Source organism: Oryctolagus cuniculus, chromosome 3 (genome assembly GCF_964237555.1).
Source record: "Oryctolagus cuniculus chromosome 3, mOryCun1.1, whole genome shotgun sequence".
In the NCBI taxonomy this organism is placed as follows: Eukaryota; Metazoa; Chordata; class Mammalia; order Lagomorpha; family Leporidae; genus Oryctolagus; species Oryctolagus cuniculus.
Genome location: NC_091434.1, coordinates 93,464,433 through 93,484,327, shown reverse-complemented (window position 1 = coordinate 93,484,327; position 19,895 = coordinate 93,464,433). Strand labels below are relative to the sequence as shown.

General features: G+C 39.0%; 1 protein-coding gene across 5 annotated transcripts in view; it reads left to right on the top strand.

Moving 5' to 3' along the window:
- Nucleotides 1–19,895, top strand: part of EPC2 (enhancer of polycomb homolog 2) — a 137,211-nt gene that overhangs the window by 92,437 nt on the left and 24,879 nt on the right. For all 5 annotated transcript variants that reach the window (XM_051848701.2, XM_051848700.2, XM_070070944.1 and 2 more), the window contains 3 exons: nt 9,259–9,465; nt 17,569–17,717; nt 18,481–18,613. In XM_051848701.2, coding sequence (XP_051704661.1) covers nt 9,259–9,465; nt 17,569–17,717; nt 18,481–18,613 — 489 coding nt within the window. The remainder of the gene's footprint in view (nt 1–9,258; nt 9,466–17,568; nt 17,718–18,480; nt 18,614–19,895) is intronic.

Sequence of the window (19,895 nt, the reverse complement as noted above, 5' to 3'; positions counted from 1 at the left end):
TATGCTGATCTGAAGCCAGGAGCCTGGAGCCTGGGCTTTTCTTCGGGGTCTCCCACGTGGGTCCTGGGGCCCAAGTACTTAGGCTGTCCTCTGCTGCTTTCCCAGGCACATTATCAGGGAGCTGGATTTGAAGTGGAGCTGCCAGGACTCAGACTGGTGCCCATATGGGATGCTGGCACCAAAGACAGTGGCTTTATCCACTACACCACAGCACTGGTCCTTGGACTTCAGTTTTTACTAACATTTCAATTTTTAAGTGAGAAAAAATTATTCACAAAGTAATAGAGAAATGTTTTTAGTGAGACATTCTATATATGACACAGAAGGTTAAAATGGTAGTCTTTCTGGAAGGTAATTAGTTAGTAATCCCATCTCTGGTAATCATTCTTTTTTTTTTTTTTTTTAAGATTTATTTATTTATTTGAAAGAGTTACACGGAGAGAAGGAGAGGCAGAGAGAGAGAAAGAGAGGTCTTCCATCCGCTGGTTCACTTCCCAATTGGCTGCAATGGCCAGAGCTGCGCTGATTCAAAGCCAAGAGCTTCTTCCAGGTCTCCCACGTGGGTGCAGGGGCCCAAGGACTTGGGCCATCTTCCACTGCTTTTCCAGGCCATAGCAGAAAGCTGATCGGAAGAGGAGCAGCCGGGACTTGAACTGGCACCCATATGGGATGCCAGCACTGTAGGCGGCGGCTTTACCTGCTACGCCACATCACCGGCCCAATAATCATTCTTAAGAAAAATAATTACTGAAAATTTAACAGATTATTGAACAGGTATGTTCAGAGAAAATTTTAAATTGCAGGATGGAATACATTCCTTAAAAATCATCATTTTGAATTCCATCCTAATGCCATAGAAAATTTTCATTATATAATACTACTTTTCAAAAAGAGGTACAGAATTGTTTATTTAGAAAATTTCGAGGTTTGTTTAAAGCATTAATGTTTATACATGTGCATTAAAAATAAAAAGAGGCCAGTGCAGTGGTGTAGCTGCTGGGGCTACACCTGCAGTGCCAGTATCCCCTGTGGGTGCCGATTTGAATCCCAGCTGCTCCATTTCCAATCCAGCTCTCTGCTGTAGCCTGGGAAAGCAGTGGAAGATGGCCCAAGTCCTTGGGCCCCTGCATTTGTGTGGGAGACCCAGGGGAAGCTCCTGGCTCCTGGCTTCAGATATGTGCAACTCTGGCTGTTGTGGCCATCTGAAGAGTGAACCAGCAGATGGACAACCTCTCTCTCTGCTTCTGCCTCTCTCTAACTCTGCCTTGCAAATAAATAATTAAAAAAATAAAAATAAGAAAATACAACAGAGTGCCAACAATGGTTATATCTGAAGACTGAAATTACTAGTGATTTTTATGTCTTTAGTTCTACTGTGTTTTCTAAATATACTATAATAACCACGTGCCAATATTGTAATCATATTTAAAATATAAACTATTTTAAAGAATAATTTTCGGTGTACCTATGTTGTGTTAATATGATAATTGTTAACATTCAAGAGGTATAGATATAAGAGTGACAATAAACTGTTTACAGTAGACCCTTAAGTTGTAATGTAGGTAAGGGAGAATAATAAATTTGTATAGGTAAAACAGTGTAAAGCTTTAAGTCCTTTAAATCCTTAAAACATACATGCTAGTTAGTTAGCCTTTGCCACCAGTTCCTTACCCCCAGCTTCCCACCCCCACTTTGATGGGAAACAATATCCAGTGTGTTATCCAAAGACAGACACTTTGAAAACTGAATTTTCTAAAGTTCAGCTTACTGTTTGTTGGTCTTTTAGTTGGGAATTTAAAATTTTTTCAAATTGATATTTATTTTATAATTAGTGCTCACAGTTTTCCTGGGATTTTGGTGGGTGGCATCAGATATAGTTTCAGGGTTTTTTAATTTAAGCAAATTTTTTTAATTTTTTTCAAGGTGTACTTATTTATTTGAAAGGTGGAACATTAGAGTGAGGGAGACAGGAAGAGAAAGCTCTTCCATCTGCTGGTTCATTCTCCAAATGGCTGCAATACCACGACTGCACCAGGCTGAAGCCAGGAGTCAAGAACCCCGTCCTTGTTCTTCTACATGGGAGGCAGGGGCCCAAGTACTGGGACCATCTCCCATGGGTTTCCCAGGTGCATTAGCAGAAAGCTGGATGGGAAGCAGAGAAACCAGAACTTGAGCAAGCACTCCAGTAATGGGATGCCACGTTGCAAGCTGTTTAATCCACTTTGCTACAGTGCCAGCCACTAGGTGCATGTTTTTCTAGTGATTTTTGACTAGATCAATCTTTCAGAATTTCTGCTGTTTCCATGATTATTCAGAATTTACTCTTGGTTGCTAAGATTTATCATCAGATGCCTTCAGCTTTCTGTTCTGTAATTTACTCTGTTTCAGTAAGTGAATAATATTTATTTAATGCCCATGTGAACAAGACAGGTGATGTGTTGACTAAGGCAGATGAAAGAAGTTCTGCCCTATAGAACATATTATCCAAGTAGGTGTCCATAAACAGAAAAGCATGTAAACATTATGGTTAACTGTTCACCTATGATCAGCACCATTTTGTTTTAGTTTTCTTTACTTGCGGATAAGCTATTTGCCCTGAGACAAGCAACTGACTAGGCACAGAGCATGATAACGGGTGCTTTCAGCGGTGGAGATAAAAGTGGAGGTTTTCCTGTGGGAGTAGATGGTGGTCCTTTTAGAAGCAAGGATTGAAGACACTACACAGCTGTCTTTGTTACAAGTCCTTGATCTGTTTATGGATCTTTTTTCCTTTTGGGCTATCATAATAGCAGATCCTGGAGCTAGGAATTAAGTTTGTGACTAAACTGTATTTATTAGGTTCATAGAGAAAGACATGAAAGATGGAGTGAGGTAAATGTTCTGCCTCCATCATTGTGGGAAACTGATTCATTGAAGTCATTATTGAAAATCTCTGTTGCCAAATGCTGAAATGCTGTGATTATTTTTAGTCCCCATCTGTCTATTTTATTTCTGCTCTCTTTATATATTGAAAGTGTCTTCATCTTTTTTTTTTCCAGGATGCAATTTATTCCCTTCTGTTTTTATTGTTTCCTGTGCCTTTACTTTCTTTTGCTGGCTTCTTTTCATTGAATTCCTGTAAACACCATGGTTTCTTAAAATTCAGTACTTTATGTTTTTCTGGGTATTATTACCTCAGTGAGCATTTTTGTATAGACTAATTACATACTTTTAGCTCCAGAATTTTTTTCCTCTCTTTTGGTGCTTTTTGTTTGGAGATCTGTTAAGTTGAAGTTTTCCAAATCTGAACTTAACCCTGCTACCCTAGGTGATTCCAAATTACTTATCTGTCTCTCTCCAGTGACTCTCCAAACTCAGAATCATCTGTTCTAATTTCTTTTCAAGTTATTTTGAGTTAATCTTTAAAATATCTTCTTTCAGATGTGACTACTAATTGCATTGCCTAACTTGAGACTGGATCTTTGGGTCAAGGGGTAGGGATGCCACGTAGATGATTTTGAGTCCAATGACAAAATTTTAAAATGGATGGTAGATTAGGTAAAATTACTGCTGTTAAGTTTACAAAAATTGATTACTGTGATTAAGAAAAGAAGAGCCTTTTTTCAGCCTGTGTCCTACTTAATATCCCCATACTATAGGATGGTGTTGATCACTACATTTTTCTGATCCTTTCTTCTTGGATACCTCTTATTGCTCCTCTTTGTCTTATATGGTAAAATTTCCTTTGTTATCTGTCATTAGCATTTCTTATAACCTACCAATAGTTGATTGTTGGTTCTGAGTTCCATGCCTGTACCTACTAAGCTCCAGAACTGTTTGTGGAATCTCTCCCCTTGAGCACTTATTTCAGGTTCAGCTTTTCCAAACACACCTCTGCTCTCCCAGGCTTGCTTTCTATTTCTCAAGTAATGACATTATCAGCTTTCACTCAGTAGACCAACCTTGCATCTTAATGCTTGACTTCTTCGTAATTATCCATTTCCGAATATTATTAAATCAGTTTTTTGTTCTAAAATACCGTGATTGTCATCTCTGTGGTACTTTCCCAGTTTTATTACCTCTTATCTGGACCACTACTGTTCTACTACCAGCTGTTTTATTAACAAATAGTCTTTAAGGAAGCTACAACAACAAAAACCTCCACTCTCTATAAGATAAAATCCACTTTCCAACTGACTCCAGTCATACTGAACCTCTCGTCCCCAAATGTGCCATGCCATTTTATAGCACTATGTTCTTTCTGCTTAAAGTACTAGATCATACATTTCTAGTACTGTGGTCTTAGTAAATATATAATCTACATCCCAAACTTGTGCTTTTACTAAATGTTTCATAATCATTTAATAAACTCCAGCATCTTCCCAGCCTGCAGGAAGAATCTCTTAACTACACTCTACCCTGTACTTCTCCCACTCAGCCAGCTATCATGTTTTTGGGTCTGTGACTTGCAGCACCTCTATTTCCTGGTGCCAGATTCCTGCCTATCTTGGAGAGAGGAGTAGAAGGGAAACCAGAGCTATGAATTTTTCCTAGAACAGCTACTGAAGAAAGGCATAGGTTGATAACTGAGTAGCTAAAAAGGATAGACATGTAGTATTTTTCTAGGCTGCTCTTCACTGATCCCATTCTGTATTTGGAGAATCTTCCACTTGATGAATCTTGGTGTAAGACAGAACCTGCTTCCCTATAATGCCCTGGTAATGCCAACTGCACTGTTAGCTGGCTCTTTTGCCATATAGGGCCTACAGCTCCGGCATCCCAAATGGGTGTTGGTTTGTGTCCCTGCTGCTCCACTTCCAATCCAGCTCTCTGCTATGGCCTGGGAAGGCAGTAGAAGATGGCCCAAGTTCTTGGGCCCCTGCACCCACGTGGGAGACCAGGAAGAAGCTTCTGGCTCCTGGCTTTGAATTAGTGCAGCTCCGCCCATTGTGGTCAATTGGGGAGTGAACTAGCGGATGGAAGACTCTCTCTCTCTCTCTCTCGCTCTCTTTCTCTCTCTCTCTCTCTCTCTTTTCTCTCTCTCTCTCTCTCCCCCCCTTTCTCCCTTTCTGCCTCTCTGTAACTCTGCCTTTCAAATAAAAACATAAATCTTAAAAAAAAAAAGATTTTCTGAAATATTATCTCAAGCACGAAGATAAGTGGAATAATATTTTAATGGATTACAGTTACTTCTGCATGAAAGAGTAGAGTATTATTTTATTTAGCTGTGACATTAGCAGTCTTAAAATTTAAACAAATATTTTCTTCTTTGATTTGGGTATATGTCTTTTTAAAAATAGTGCATGGTTTAATTTTTGGGTGCTTGTCCAATGACACGACTTTGTAATTCTAAATCTTATTGAAGACCATTTCCATTTTTCAGATCTTTGGTGAAGATAATGTGTTCTCCTTAATTTAATAAATGTATCCAATAGATATATTTTTTGGTTGAATTGAGTGCTGATATTTTCTCTTCTGATTAATTTGCCATAATTTTGTGGCATGGTATAAGTTAGGGATCATTTGAAAAGTCAGTGTTTGCTGTGTTATCTATTTAGAATCATAATTTCACCAGACAGATTTTGAACTGTCATTCATTCTTGGAGAACCAAGTTGAAAAGCGATCAGTTTGCTTGTTTTAAATTTAATGTATTTATTATACTTATTTGGAAACCTGCCTTTAGTAGTATTTCGGATTATTACACAAATAATAAACCGTCATATTTGAAAGAAGTAAAGTAGGGACAGAAGGCAAATAGCAGAAAGAGAATCATTTATCCTTACTGGAAAGAAATTCAGGCAATTCCAGAGAGAGACTTTTGCTACTCTGCCATAAATTTCATTGCACTATACTCATTTCCCAAGTCCTCACATTGTTCTCTTATTGCTTAATTTGTAATTTGTCTTACCTTTATTGTCATATTGTCAGGTCAGTTTCTTTAGGTAATGAATTCATCTGTTCTCTACAAGCTGGAACCTAATGATGAGCTGCTAAGAATTGATTGTTACTTATTGTTTAATTGATTGTTTCATGAATTTAAAGTTTTTATATGTAACTTATTCATTTGTGTGTTCAAAATTATTTATTGAAATCGCTAGACTGGGGATTTTGTCTCTGAGCAAACTAAATGGTTCTATCCTTGCAAAGCTATTAGTAATCTAGAAGAAAAACACATATAGTATGATAATTTCTATGATAATAGTATGATATTTCTAAATAAGTAAATGAAGTAAATCAAAATACCTCAGAGCTGTCTTAGAAATAATATTTACCTCAGACTCTATCAAATACTGGTTTCTATTGCTTTCTATTAGATAAAGTACACACAAAATGACAAAACTTTTTTAAAAAATTTATTTATTTATTTGAAAGGCAGAGTTAGAGAGGTCTTTCATCTACTGGTTCACTCCCCAAATGGCCACAACAGCTGTCGCTAAGGAACCAGGAGAGTACTTAACAAGGCAAAAAGGTGTGGCAAGGTGGAACAATGAATACCAGAGAAGGAAATCTGAGCGGGTGTTTTAATTCCAGACATGTCATGTGGGAGCTTAGAAAGCAGTGTTAATTTGATAGTGTAGTTATATAAGAAACTAAACTTGCTATTGTTCCAATTGGTGGAAAGATCCCTTACTGTCCTTCCCTTACTGTCCTTCACAGTCTAAGGTTAGGTTAAGTTCTTGAATTAGTGAAGATTATAAAATTTTATCAGAAGCATAATTAAAACACCGGAAGCACATGTACCATATCACAACATTGTTTGCTTTGATCTCCAGAACACCTCAGAGCTGGCGCTGCGCTGCTGTCAGCATGAAACAGGATTTTTATATCCAGAAAGCAGTTCTGCTGTCCTTGTAGACACTAGGGTGTACATCACCATTCCAACAAATTTCAGCTAATAGTAGGAAGATAATCCACTTAAAGATAATGTTTGGAAATAATTGTTTTTTGGGGTTTGATTTCATGTTCCAGGCACTGGCCTTCCAATGTCCTTTTTTTTTTTTTTTTTAAAGATATTATTTATTTGAGAGAGCTACAGAGAAAGGAAGAGACAGAGAGAAAGGTCTTCCAACTGCTGGTTCACTCCCCAAATGGCTGCAATGACCAGGGCCAGAGCTGAGCTGATCAGGAGCCAGGAGCTTCTTCCAGATCTTGCAGAGGTGCAGGGGCTCAAGCACTTGAGCCATCTTCTACTGCTTTCCTAGGCCGTCAGCAGAGAGATGGATAGGAAGAGCAGAAGCAGGGACATGAACTGATGCCAGCACCACAGGTGGAAGCTTAGCTTACATACTATGATGCCACAGCACTGGTCCCTGGCCCTGTACTTTTAAGACCCAGTTATTTACCTTCTCAGATGCATTTAAGCTTCCTCTACTGAGATGTTGAATAACCAAAGAATGCCACTTACTATTTTATAGCAGTAAATGTAATTGTCGCATGGACTAGCATACTTAAGTTGACATAGTTAATTCAAGTTATCTAGCAACCAAATTATAATAAGAAACCAGTTAATTAACCATAGAAATCACCATAATAGGATTTGAAGTCCAATGATCAGTTTATTCTATGATGTACTAACAGGAGTAGTCAAATCATGAGAAATGTATTTGGTGAGTCTTGACTTCTTCAGATGACTTTATACACTATACAGATCAATTTGAATATTATAATTTTAGTGATGAAAGTTTCCCCTTCATTACCAAGTTGCAGGGAAACATTTCTTGTGAAATATGTCTACTTGTTGTGAAAATGAATCTATCTCTAAAATACCAGATATACAAGATTGGGATCACATTCCTTCAGGAAGCTTCTCAGTCATAAAATAACATGATCTTGCCGGCGCCGTGGCTCACTAGGCTAATCCTCTGCCTTGTGGCGCCGGCACACCGGGTTCTAGTCCCGGTTGGGGCACCGGATTCTGTCCTGGTTGCCCCTCTTCCAGGCCAGCTCAATGCTGTGGCCAGGGAGTGCAGTGGAGGATGGCCCAAGTGCTTGGGCCCTGCACCCCATGGGAGACCAGGATAAGTACCTGGCTCCTGCCATCGGATCAGCATGGTGCGGCGGCCATTGGAGGGTGAACCAACGGCAAAGGAAGACCTTTCTCTCTGTCTCTCTCTCTCACTGTCCACTCTGCCTGTCAAAAAATAAATTAAAAAAAAAATAACATCTTTTTCTGAAGTTCAGTGTCAACAGTTCTGTAACCCTGTAATCCTGCTAAGCCAATTAGCTTACCTGATCTTCTGAAGGAGCAAAGCAACAAATGTGACCAAATCTTTATGAACTTTAGTTTGAGGTGTGTCAGCATTATGCTGGCTGGCTGCTTTGAGAAATGTGAGGTGAGTCCCTGTGATGTCATGTAAGAGCCCCCAGGAGAACCATCCTTGGGCCATTGACCCCAACATGACAGTGTCATTAACAGAATGAGTGTTAACAAGGATTCTATAGTACTTAATCAGCTTGGGTAGAGAAATTGGTTTTATATGTAATTTAAATTTACATAATTGAAACTTCAAGAAACATGCTACTTGTCCTTTGTCAGTACCAAAAGAGGCACACTGTAGTAAGTAAGCTGCAATTTATTAGAGAATATGCATCTTTCAGTTTGGCAGCAGATAAGGAAATTTATGTAGCTTTCAGTTTCTATTGAAAAGTAGTAACTACTAAACTTGAAAACTAGTGATCCTCAAATATATAAAAGCACAGAATATCAAAATTTTGAGGGACCACGGATGTCTTCTAGAATATCTTAAGTGGTTGGAACTTACTACTTCTTGGGGTAAAATACTAATTTGGGGGCAAATTTCTTTCTTTTTTCTTTTTTGCTGGAGTTTTATTTATTTGAAAGAGTTATACTGAGAGAGGAGTAGACAGAGAAAGAAAGAGAGAGAGTGTGCTTCCTCACTCCTCAAATGACTACAACAGCATGGCTGGGGTGACCGAAGCCAGGAGTTCTGGATCTCTCATGTGGGTGCAGGGTCCCAAGCGCACTGGGGGCCATGTTCCATTGCTTTCCCAGGTGCGTTTGCAGGGAGCTGGATCAGAACTGGAGCAGGCGGATCTTGGACTAGTGCCTATGTGGGCTTACCCCACTATGCTACAACATTGGCCCCAGGAATGAAATTTTTCATTAATGAGTCCTGTGTTATGTTGAATTGTGTCCTCAACTGGCACATAATATCTAGTGATTGTTAGAAGTAGTCATGTTTTTTCCTGTAGCTATTTAACTTTGGTTTCTCCTTTTCAAACATTGTAATAGATAACATTTTGTATTTTTTATTTAGCTTGTAACACTTCAAGAAGCAAAATTGCTGCTAAACGAAGATGATTACCTTATTAAAGCTGTATATGACTACTGGGTGAGAAAACGAAAAAACTGCAGGGGGCCATCCCTCATTCCTCAGATAAAGCAAGAGAAAAGAGATGGCTCCACCAACAATGATCCCTATGTTGCCTTCCGGAGAAGAACAGAGAAAATGCAAACTCGAAAGGTAGTGTACAAATTAGATTTAATAAAGTATAACTTAGTAGTATTTTTAAGACCAATACCTTTTCTTTTCTAGTAACTTGAATAATTTTGACCAATTTGAATATAATGGAAACTAAGGACAGTGATGAACTTCATGTGAGAAATCCTGTTCTTTAGTAGCTTCTATTGGCCAGTTGTTTATAGTTTGTATCTACTGTGCAAGCAATTTATGAGTCTACAAATCATAGCATTTTAGGCTTGCATCGAAGTGACAGGAATTGTGTGTCCTTACTTACCTTGAATTTTTTGAGTTCCTCAGTATACTCGGCATTCTACCCTGAATCCCCTCTTATTTGGGAAGCCAAGAATTTGAAATAATGCTACTTTCCCTTGGTGATGACTTGAAAACTTGCAGGTCCTCTGAAACACTGTTCTGTTTTCTGCAAGTAAAAGTAGATCTTGCTAGTAGCTACAATGGGGTCATGAGAAGTAGAAGGTTCGTTTTTCAGGCCTGTTGTGGCAGCAGTCAAAAGTGACAGTAGAATCTTATTTGTCAGTTGCATCAGATTTAAATTGATGGACTTGTCTCCATCTGGCTTTCAGAAGCAGTGTAAGTTAGCATTTTAAGTAAAAGAAACAGAATCTCTTATTGTGGAATGCTACACTGTGAAGCAAAGCATTGTTACAGGGAGGTGTTCCCTGCCTCCTGTTTCTAATAACTAACAGTAAATACCACACACGGGAATAAATTCTCTAACATTGCAAAGTTATAGGAACATATAAAGGTAAAAAGCATGAAGAATTATAAATGGAGGCTAAGTGTTTTCTAATGTTCTTGTTTCTAACAACACTGAAAGCTTCTCAGCTGTTAATGTGACAGCTGTGGAGTATAACAGCTGTCAGGGCTCGTATATTTTAGGAGAACCTATCTTATTAGTTAATAACCAAAATTTCCCTAATACTTTTCTGTGGATACGATTTTCTTAAACATCGAAGGATGCGGGTTTTTTTGTTTGATTGTTTGTTTTGTTTTGTTTTGTGACAGGCAGAGTTAGACAGTGAGACAGAGAGAAAGGTCTTCCTTCCGTTGGTTCACCCCCCAAATGGCTGCTACGGCCAGCGCACTGTGCCGATCCGAAGCCAGGAGCCAGGTGCTTCCTCCTGGTGTCCCATGTGGATGCAGGGCCCAAGCATGTGGGCCATCCTTCACTGCACTCCCGGGCCACAGCAGAGAGCTAGACTGGAAGAGGAGCAACTGGGAAAGATTCTTGCGCCCCGACCGGGACTAGAACTCGGGGTACCGGCGCTGCAGGTGGAGGATTAGCCAAGTGAGCCAAGGCGCCGGCCTTTTTTTTTTTTTTTTTTTAAGAGACAGGGAGAGAGCCTGCCTGCCTGCCTGCCTGCCTGCCTTCCTTCCTTCCTTCCTTCCTTCCTTCCTTCCTTCCTTCCTTCCTTTCTTTCTTTCTTTCTTTCTTTCTTTCAAGATTTATTTCTTTCAAGATTTACTTCTTTATTTGAGTTACACACAGAGAGAAGGAGAGGCAGAGAGAGAGGTCTTTCATCCGCCGGTTCACTCCACAGTTGGCCTCAGTGGCTGGAGCTGTGCCATTCTGGAGTCAAGAGCTTCCTCCAGGTCTCCCACATGGGTGCGGGGGCCCAAGGACTTGGGCCATCTTCTACTGCTTTCCCAGGCCATAGTAGAGAGCTGGATTGGAAGTAGAGCAGCCGAATCTCGAACCAGCGCCCATATGGGATGCTGGCACTGCAGGCAGCAGCTTTACCTGCTTTGCCACAGCACCGGCCCCTTGTTTATTATTTTCATATTCCCCTGCAGACTAATACATTTCCTTTCTCAATACTCTTTACTTTTTATTTCTCTGAGATCAAAGACTACTTTTTGTCTTCCATATTTATTACTAATCAGAAATGTGTACATGTTTCAAAATGAGAAAGATGGGAAAGCACTCAACAAATAATGAATCTCCCCTCAGGGTTCAGGAGGTAGCTGAATACTAGGGTATGCAAAGATGAGTGCAATTAACAAAGGCTGTTTGCTTTTCTTTTCCACAGACTTTAAAAGGCTTGACTGTAAGAGCTAAAGAACACCTGAAATACTTGTCTGGCAGACTAGAATTTAATTTTAGTTCACCAAACTAATTTTTAATTTATGAGTACATAAGCACATGAAAATTTGTAGGTGATTTTAATTGGGTACATGGCACTGGGCCCAACAGACTAAACCAATGTAGAGTTTAATCACAGTCACTAAGCTTTGGTTAGTTACAGGAAGCCCTATAGCCAGTTAACTAAGTTGTTCTACTTATACGGACTGTAGCAACTGTAAGTTGACTATTCAGCTGTAGCAGATTAGATTAATTGGTCTAAGAAATGTTGATCTTAACAGTACTTTAGGTCATTCTTAAATGTCATCAGCATGTCTGGATATAATGATTGGAAAGTTCTGAATCAGCATATGCATTTATTATGTTTAGCTGCATAAATGCAACTTTTAAGATCTATGCCTTCTCTCCTTCTGTGTGGCCCAGAAGTAAGATAGAAGAACCTCCCAGCATAGTGGTGCTCAGTTCTGGCTGTACCTAATAGTCACCTGTGAGTCATCCTTGGTTATGAAAAGATCTACAGTTGATTTTAAAGTGCAGCAGTTTGAGAACCACTTCCCTGAGAGTCGGAACTATAATATGTGACTGGGGTAGGAATAAGGAGTTGGCTTCAACCAAAGACAGTTGTGAGAAGGGGTAAAAGGTGTGATTGAATTTAAATATGGAAATTAGGGCTGTCTTAAAAGAATAGAAATCAGTATGAACTCTGTTCAGCACCGGGTACAATGGTAGCAATGGACCAGGACACCCACCCAACATCCCCTAGGTAACTCCCATTGGTTTTAAATATTGATACAGCTAGAAATACAGAGCTCTGTTTGTGTATGTGTAAACATATGTTATATACTTCCTTCCTAGCTCTTTTCACTGAAATGCTCTAGAATCAGTGATACTCAGTGGCACTGGGGTAATATGTAGGTCATGATTTTAAATACTGTTTTCCATTAAAGGAAATAAGGCTCCTAGGAAAATTGTTGATTCCACGTTTGGGGCTTATAAAAATAAGCCTGAAACAAATACTCTGCCAGGCCAGAAAATTAGAGTGTGATTGAAGAATACTGGAGCTGTGTCAGTAGGACATGGGAACTGACTTGAAGGGGGACTCTACTGATTAGAGCTAGGAAAGTTTTAGCATCAAAATAAAAGTGGGAGTAATGGATTGTAACCCACAGAGTAACCCATGAGTCCATACTGATATAAATAGATAGATGAAAACTCAATTGCCAGGTAGTTAGAAAGGTGAATAGGTAGATAGAAGGAAGAGAAGGGAGCACTTTCCTTATAGTAAATTTCCAAATTTATCAATGTTGGCAGAATGATGGAGTAGGAAAATCACCATTTAGGAACCAACATGGTAATACTTGTTTCAGGCAGAAGTTATAATCAGTGGAGAATCTGATGAGAAATGAGCTGCCTGTTAATTAAAAATAAAGGAAAAATAGTACTTGACTAGAAAAACCTGGCAGACACCATTTTATTTAAGTGATCAAAGTTAATATTAGCAGTATTGTGACAAATGCCATGATTTGACTCCTGGTAAGATATGAGAAAGTTACATATCATTTCAGTGGTCATCACAACAAAAGTTATATTCTGAATTAAATTATAGTTTTTTTAAAAAAAGAACCCAAATTGAGGAATATTTTCTAAAAATAGTTTGTCATACAAAATGTCATGGTCATGATTCCACAAAAAAGAGGAACTATTCCAAATTATGGAAGACTGAAGAGATATGAGAGCTAAATGAAGTTGTTAATCATAGACCAGGAAAAAAATTAGTAATTTTAATAATTACTGTTTCACTAAGATCCTTTTATAACATCAACTGTATTTGTTGCATTAGGGGAAATGCAAATTAAGTCTAGAAATTAGATAATGGGTTGTATCTGTGTTCTCTGTGTGTGTTTTTTTGTTTTGTTTTGTTTTGTTTTGTTTTGGACAGGCAGAGTGAACAGTGAGAGAGAGAGAGAAAGAGAAAGGTCTTCCTTTACCATTGGTTCACCCTCCAATGGCCTCTGTGGCCGGCACACCGCACTGATCCGAAGCCAGGAGCCAGGTGCTTCTCCTGGTCTCCCATGCAGGTGCAGAGCCCAAGGACCTGGGCCATCCTCCACTGCCTTCCCGGGCCACAGCAGAGAGTTGGACTGGAAGAGGAGCAACCGGGAAAGAATCTGGTGCCCCAACCGGGACTAGAACCCGGTGTGCTGGCGCCGCAGGCAGAGGATTAGCCTATTGAGCCGCGGCGCCGGCCTGTTTTGTTTTTTTAAGAAAGAGCTACAGGCAGAGAGAGAGAGAGAGAGATCTTCCATCTGTTGGTTCACTTCCCAGATGATCACAATGGCCAGGGCTGAGCAAGGTCGGGGCCAGGAGCTTCATCCAGGTCTGCCATGTGGCTAGCAGGGACCTAGTCACTTGGGCCATCTTCCACTGCTTTTCCCAGGCCATTAGCAGAGAGCTGGATCAAATATGGAGCAGCCAGACAGAAACTGGCACCCATATGGGGTGCCAGCTTGCAGGTTGTGTCTTTACCCACTATGTCACAACATGAGCCTTGAGTTGTGTCAGCATTAACTTCCAGATCTTAATAGCTGTACTGTGGTTATATAATAGAATATCATTTCTTTTAGGCCAGCGCCGCGACTCACTAGGTTAATCCTCTACCTGTGGCGCCGGCACCCTGGGTTCTAGTCCCGGTTGGGGCACCGGATTCTGTCCCGGTTGCTCCTCTTCCAGTCTAGCTCTCTGCTGTGGCCCAGGATTGCAGTGGAGGATAGCCCAGGTCCTTGGGCCCTGCATCTGCATGGGAGACCAGGAGGAAGCACCTGGCTCCTGGCTTCGGATCGGCGCAGCACCAGCCACAACGCACCAGCCGTAGCGGCCACTTGGGGGGTGAACCTACAGAAAAAGGAAGACCTTTCTCTCTCTCTCTCTCTCTCTCTCTCTCTCTCTCTCTCTCTCTCCTACACTGTCTAACTCTGCCTGTCAAAAAAAAAAAAGAAAAGAAAAAATGTATTGGAGCCAACGTAATGGCACAGCCAGTAAAGCCACCTCCTGCGAAGTTGGCATCCCACTTGGGCACTGGTTCCTGTTCTGACTGCTCCCATGTCCAATCCAGCTCCTGCTTAATGGCCTGGGAAAAGCAGCAGAAGATGGCCCAAGTGCTTAGGACCCTGCTACCTGTGTGGGAGACCCGGATGAAGTGCCTGGCTCAGCCCTGGCAGTTGGAGTCATCTGGGGATTGAACCAGTGGATGGAAGATATTTCTCCCTCTCTCTCTCTATAACTCTGCCTTTCAAATAGATAAATAAATCTTAAAGTAAGAAAGAGTACATATTAAAGTGTTTAGGGGAAAAGGGATAGGATATCTTCAACTTTTCTTGGGAAATTTAAAAATACAACTGCTAGTAATTTATATGTGTGTACGAAAGCATTTCAGAAAACTTGTAAATAAAAATAGAAGTATTAGTTTCCTTTGATACAAGAATTTTTTGTATGATATATTATGAAGAACCTATGTGTGTAGTTCATACCCTATTTGCACCAAAATAAACTCATACTTTTAATTCATTTTTCCATGAAGTTTTCAAAGCACCTTCCTTGTGTATACATAGAGAAAGATGGAGATAAAGCAAGTGTAAAATACTACCCTTTGAGGAATCTGGGTAAAGACATGGGAATTGTTTATATTATTTTTGTAACTTTTAAAAAGGAGTAGAAAGGACAAGACTGGGGATAGGAGAAGTTAGGCACAGTGGTGAGTTTGGCTTAAAGAGATCAGAAAATGTGTAAGACAGGGCAAAAGAACAGTGTACAGGAGGAACAGTGCTTATAGAGGAGGAGGCCAGTCTGAAAAGCTTCTGTTGCACTTGGGAATGTTGTTCAGTGTCTAACTGCCAGTGTCCTTTTTTCTCATATTGCTAGTCACCTTTGGATTCTGTGTCCGTCATTCTTAGACTTTGTGCCTTTTGAGGGTGGGAAGCATGAATAGTACCCTGAATAAAGTAGCCACTTTAATATTTGCTGTGTTGATGTGAAATTGTCTTAGATTGGAAAGTGCTGTTGCTGCCTGTTTATCAAAATCAGATTGCTTACAACTAAACTTTCAGTTTTGCTTGATGCCACATAGTACTGAGTGGGAGGGGGTCAGACGAATTTGCTTTTGGTTTGATAAAAGGATGACTTATTAAGTTAGCATTTTAAAATATTCTGTATGTAGTACCATGAGGGACTTTATTTAGTTTATCTTCAGTAGATGATTTTTTTCAAATGTAAGATACACAAAAGAAAAAAACGCAAAACGAAGTTTTTCCTCAGTATTTCTCCTTTGTAGCCTCCAATGTAAACCTCTGGCATTCTTCAGGTTCTTTTTAATGCCATATTAAATTATTAACTCAAAGACAGAAGGATTGTTTAAATGAACGTCTGAGCACATAAATTGAGGTGTGGTAGTGGTCTGTTTTTGAACCAGTAGTTCTGTGCCTGCTATATTGTTAAGTACTCGCAGATGTTTGATTTTAAAAAAGATAGTTTGTATTAATAGTAATTTTTATAGTCATATGGATGCTGCTAATTACAGCTGAACCTTCAATTAATAGGCTTTCACTTACAGTTAGTTGAAGTTCTTTTTTTTTTTTTAAAGATTTATTTATTTATTTGAAAGTCAGAGTTACACAGAGAGAGGAGAGGTAGAGAGAGAGGTCTTCCATCTGATGGTTCACTCCCAAATTGGCCGCAATGGCTGGAGCTGTGCTGATCCAAAGCCAGGAGACAGGAGATTGTTCTGGGTCTCCCATGTGGGTGCAGGGGCCAAGGAGTTGGGCCATCTTCCACTGCTTTCCCAGGCCATAGCAGAGAGCTGGATCAGAAATGGAGCAGCTGGGTCTCAAACCGGCACCCATATGGGATGCCGGTGCTTCAGGCCAGAGCAGCTGAGTCTCGAACCGGCGCCCACATGGGATGCCGGTGTTTCAGGCCAGGGCAGCCGGGTTTTGAACCAGTGCCCATGTGGGATGCCTGTGCTTCAGGCCAGGGCGTTAACCCACTGTGCCACAGTGCCGGCCCCTGAAGTTATTTCTTATGCTTGAGAATAAGAACTGCTTAACATTATTCTGAAATTCATAATTTTAACTAAATGTCTTTTCTACTCTGCAGTGATGTATTATTATGTTGAAGCCTGATAATCCCATATCTTGAGATGCTTGATAACCTACTTTCAGTTTTTAGGTCAATTTCTGAAGTAAGGCTTTGCATTGCTCATGTTTACATTGTAGAATGTTTAACCTTACATTGCCCAGTTGCAGAGCTGGATAAAGGGAGGATTTTGGCTATTTTCGGGTACATTGACCTCTGTCGTTCTGATGTAGTAGATTTTTTTCAGGTAAATTTTTTTAACACCTTTCCATTAGAATTATCTTTTCCATGCCATTGCATCTTCTCAACAGCTGGTGAAGTGGTAGTATTCTGAATATTTATCATAAGTTACTTGATTGGCCAGTGCTGCGGCTCAATTGGCTAATCCTCTGCCTGCGGCGCCGGCACCCCGGATTCTAGTCCCAGTTGGGGTGCTGAATTCTGTCCTGGTTGCTCCTCTTCCAGTCCAACTCTCTGCTGTGGCCCGGGAAGGCAGTGTAGGATGGCCCAAGTGTTTGGGCCCTGCACCCACATGGGAGACCAGGAGGAAGCACCTGGCTCCTGACTTCGGATCGACTCAGCACACCCCAAATAGCAGCCATTTGGGGAGTGAACCAACAGAAGGAAGACCTTTCTCTCTGTCTCTCTGACTGTCTAACTCTGCCTGTCAAAAAAAAAAAAAGTTACTTGCTTGTACTTCTGTTTTCAGAGTTAAGTAGGTTCTCTTATATAGTTGCTGTTAGATGATTTTCTAATGTTGCTGCTTTTAACATTTCGTCCTTATTGGATAGATTTGGTTTGGATAAGATTTTGTTGAACGGAGCTAGAAATATGGATAAATGGGTTGTTTATTCTAAAATTATTGTTTTTAATAGAATCGTAAGAACGATGAAGCCTCTTATGAAAAGATGTTGAAACTGAGACGAGAGTTCAGTAGAGCCATAACAATTTTGGAAATGATTAAGAGAAGAGAGAAAACAAAACGAGAATTGTTGCACTTAACCTTAGAAGTTGTGGAGAAAAGGTAACATTGCTACTATTACATACTAGTAGGAGCTTTAACCAAATGATGGGCAAAATATAACCAAAAGATCTTTTTTTTAAAAGTTTATTTTGGCTAAGCTTTATGATAATTAATATTGATTCTCTAACAACTTAAAATTTTTTAAAGACTTGTGGCACTGATTTTTTTTTGCCAGATGAAATTTTTAATTTGAAATACTTTTGCATATTGTATAGATCCTCTAATGCACTTAAGTATTTTTGCTTTTTGGAAGAATCACTGAATTTTATTTAGAAAAGAACTTAGAGATTCTGTTGTTCAGTTCTCTCTATTAAAAATTTCTATTAAAGAAAACTTCAAGTAAATGAAGGTTTGATTTTTGTTTTCTGACTAAGTGGACAAAGTTTTTTGTTTCAGCTCTTCTCGGGATGTGTTTTCTAATGGCATTTTCCTTCATAATTAAAAAAACACTAAACCAGATCTAACAGAATTTTGTGTGATTCCCTAAGCAAGTAATCTAAACATCATTTCTCAATACTTGGTAATATAAAATATGTGTCAAATTCATTTTCTCTGTACCTTACGCATTTTTTAAAGTTGTTTATTTTTTTTTTTTTACTGAATCCCAAATCTATGTTGCTTTACTCTCACACATTTTCTCTTTTAAAAATCTAATTAATGTTTAGCTGTATTTGTTTAGGTGTGTTCTAATTGAGATATCTTTTTTTCCATTATTGTTAAAGTATGCAACTTTGTATTTTTATTTTTATTTTTACTTTTTAAGATATCATTTAGGAGACTATGGTGGTGAAATCCTTAATGAAGTGAAAATCAGCAGGTCAGAAAAAGAGTTATATGCCACTCCAGCAACTCTTCATAATGGAAACCATCACAAAGTCCAAGAATGTAAAACTAAGGTGAATATCCTCTGTGGAAAAGCAAGTATGGTAATATTGATTTCTGCAGTTGTCTGAATACAGTTGGTTAAGGAAAAAAGTAATTAACATTCATTTAGTTCTAATTATTTGCCAAGTGCTTTGCTAAGTGTTTTTATATACATATTGACTCATTAATCTTCACAATAGTCCTTTGAAGTTGGTTTTACCTCTGCGTGACTTCTGTGTTGGAGCTAGTAAGTGGCACCTTCAAGGTTTGAATCCAGGTCTGATACCAAAGTACATCACTTTCCAGTATTCCTTCTGCTTCCCTAGAGAATAAAGATAAATAAAGCTTAGTTGTCATTAACCTTAGCAAATCCTGCGTCATAGTGGCAAGTATCAAACTAAAATTAAAGCTTTCTTTATTGAGACTATTTGAAGTTATTCTTTGTCATCATTGCCAGACCAGCATTTATCAATTGTTATATCCTTTAAGTGACTTGAGAAAATCCTCTAAGTTCTGGATCACAGTTTCTTCATAATAAAAGATGAGAATTGATGAGGAAAAAAATGGGGTGGAGAGGGGAACACTCTGATATTGTGGCAGTGGTTATCCAGACTTTACTCTTATAAGAATAGTACTGGTACAGTCAACTAGTCTGTCCTTCCTGAATGTTGTCCACCATACTAAAAATAAAGTTCAAAAACAATTTCTAAAAAAAAACACAAAATCTTGACTCAGTGGTCATTTAATCTCGAACTAAATAATAATATTTATTCAGTACTTTTGGTACATTAAAGTATTCCATTTGGTTAAATGAAAATTAATGAACCCTTTAATTTTAAGGAGTTTAAAGCATCTAGACAGATTAGCCTCACTCTGTACAAAGATTTAAAAAGTGACTTAGGATGTTTGTGGAAAATTCATCTTTTAAAAATGTACAGAATATTTTTCATGGGTTTGTTCTTAAAGGCATGGAATGTGGAGTAGGAAGACTCCTCCTTTATTCAACTCCTTTCGATTTAAGCATGAGTTCTTATTAATCACAGGCATCTAGCCCACCCACTTGATTTCCTTTAAATCATACTGGCCTCTATAGTCAGAAACAACCATGCATTTTGTTTGTAAATATCCATTTTATAGTAGCCAATATTATGCATTAGAATATGAAAATTTTAATCCATGGTTATTGATAATCATTCTCTATTATCTGAGTTAATTGTTATTTTAGATATTTTCTCAGCCTATTTAAATAATGATTTTAGATAAGATTGGATCCATTCTTGTCTTATTTCATTACATAGAGTTAACTATTTACTT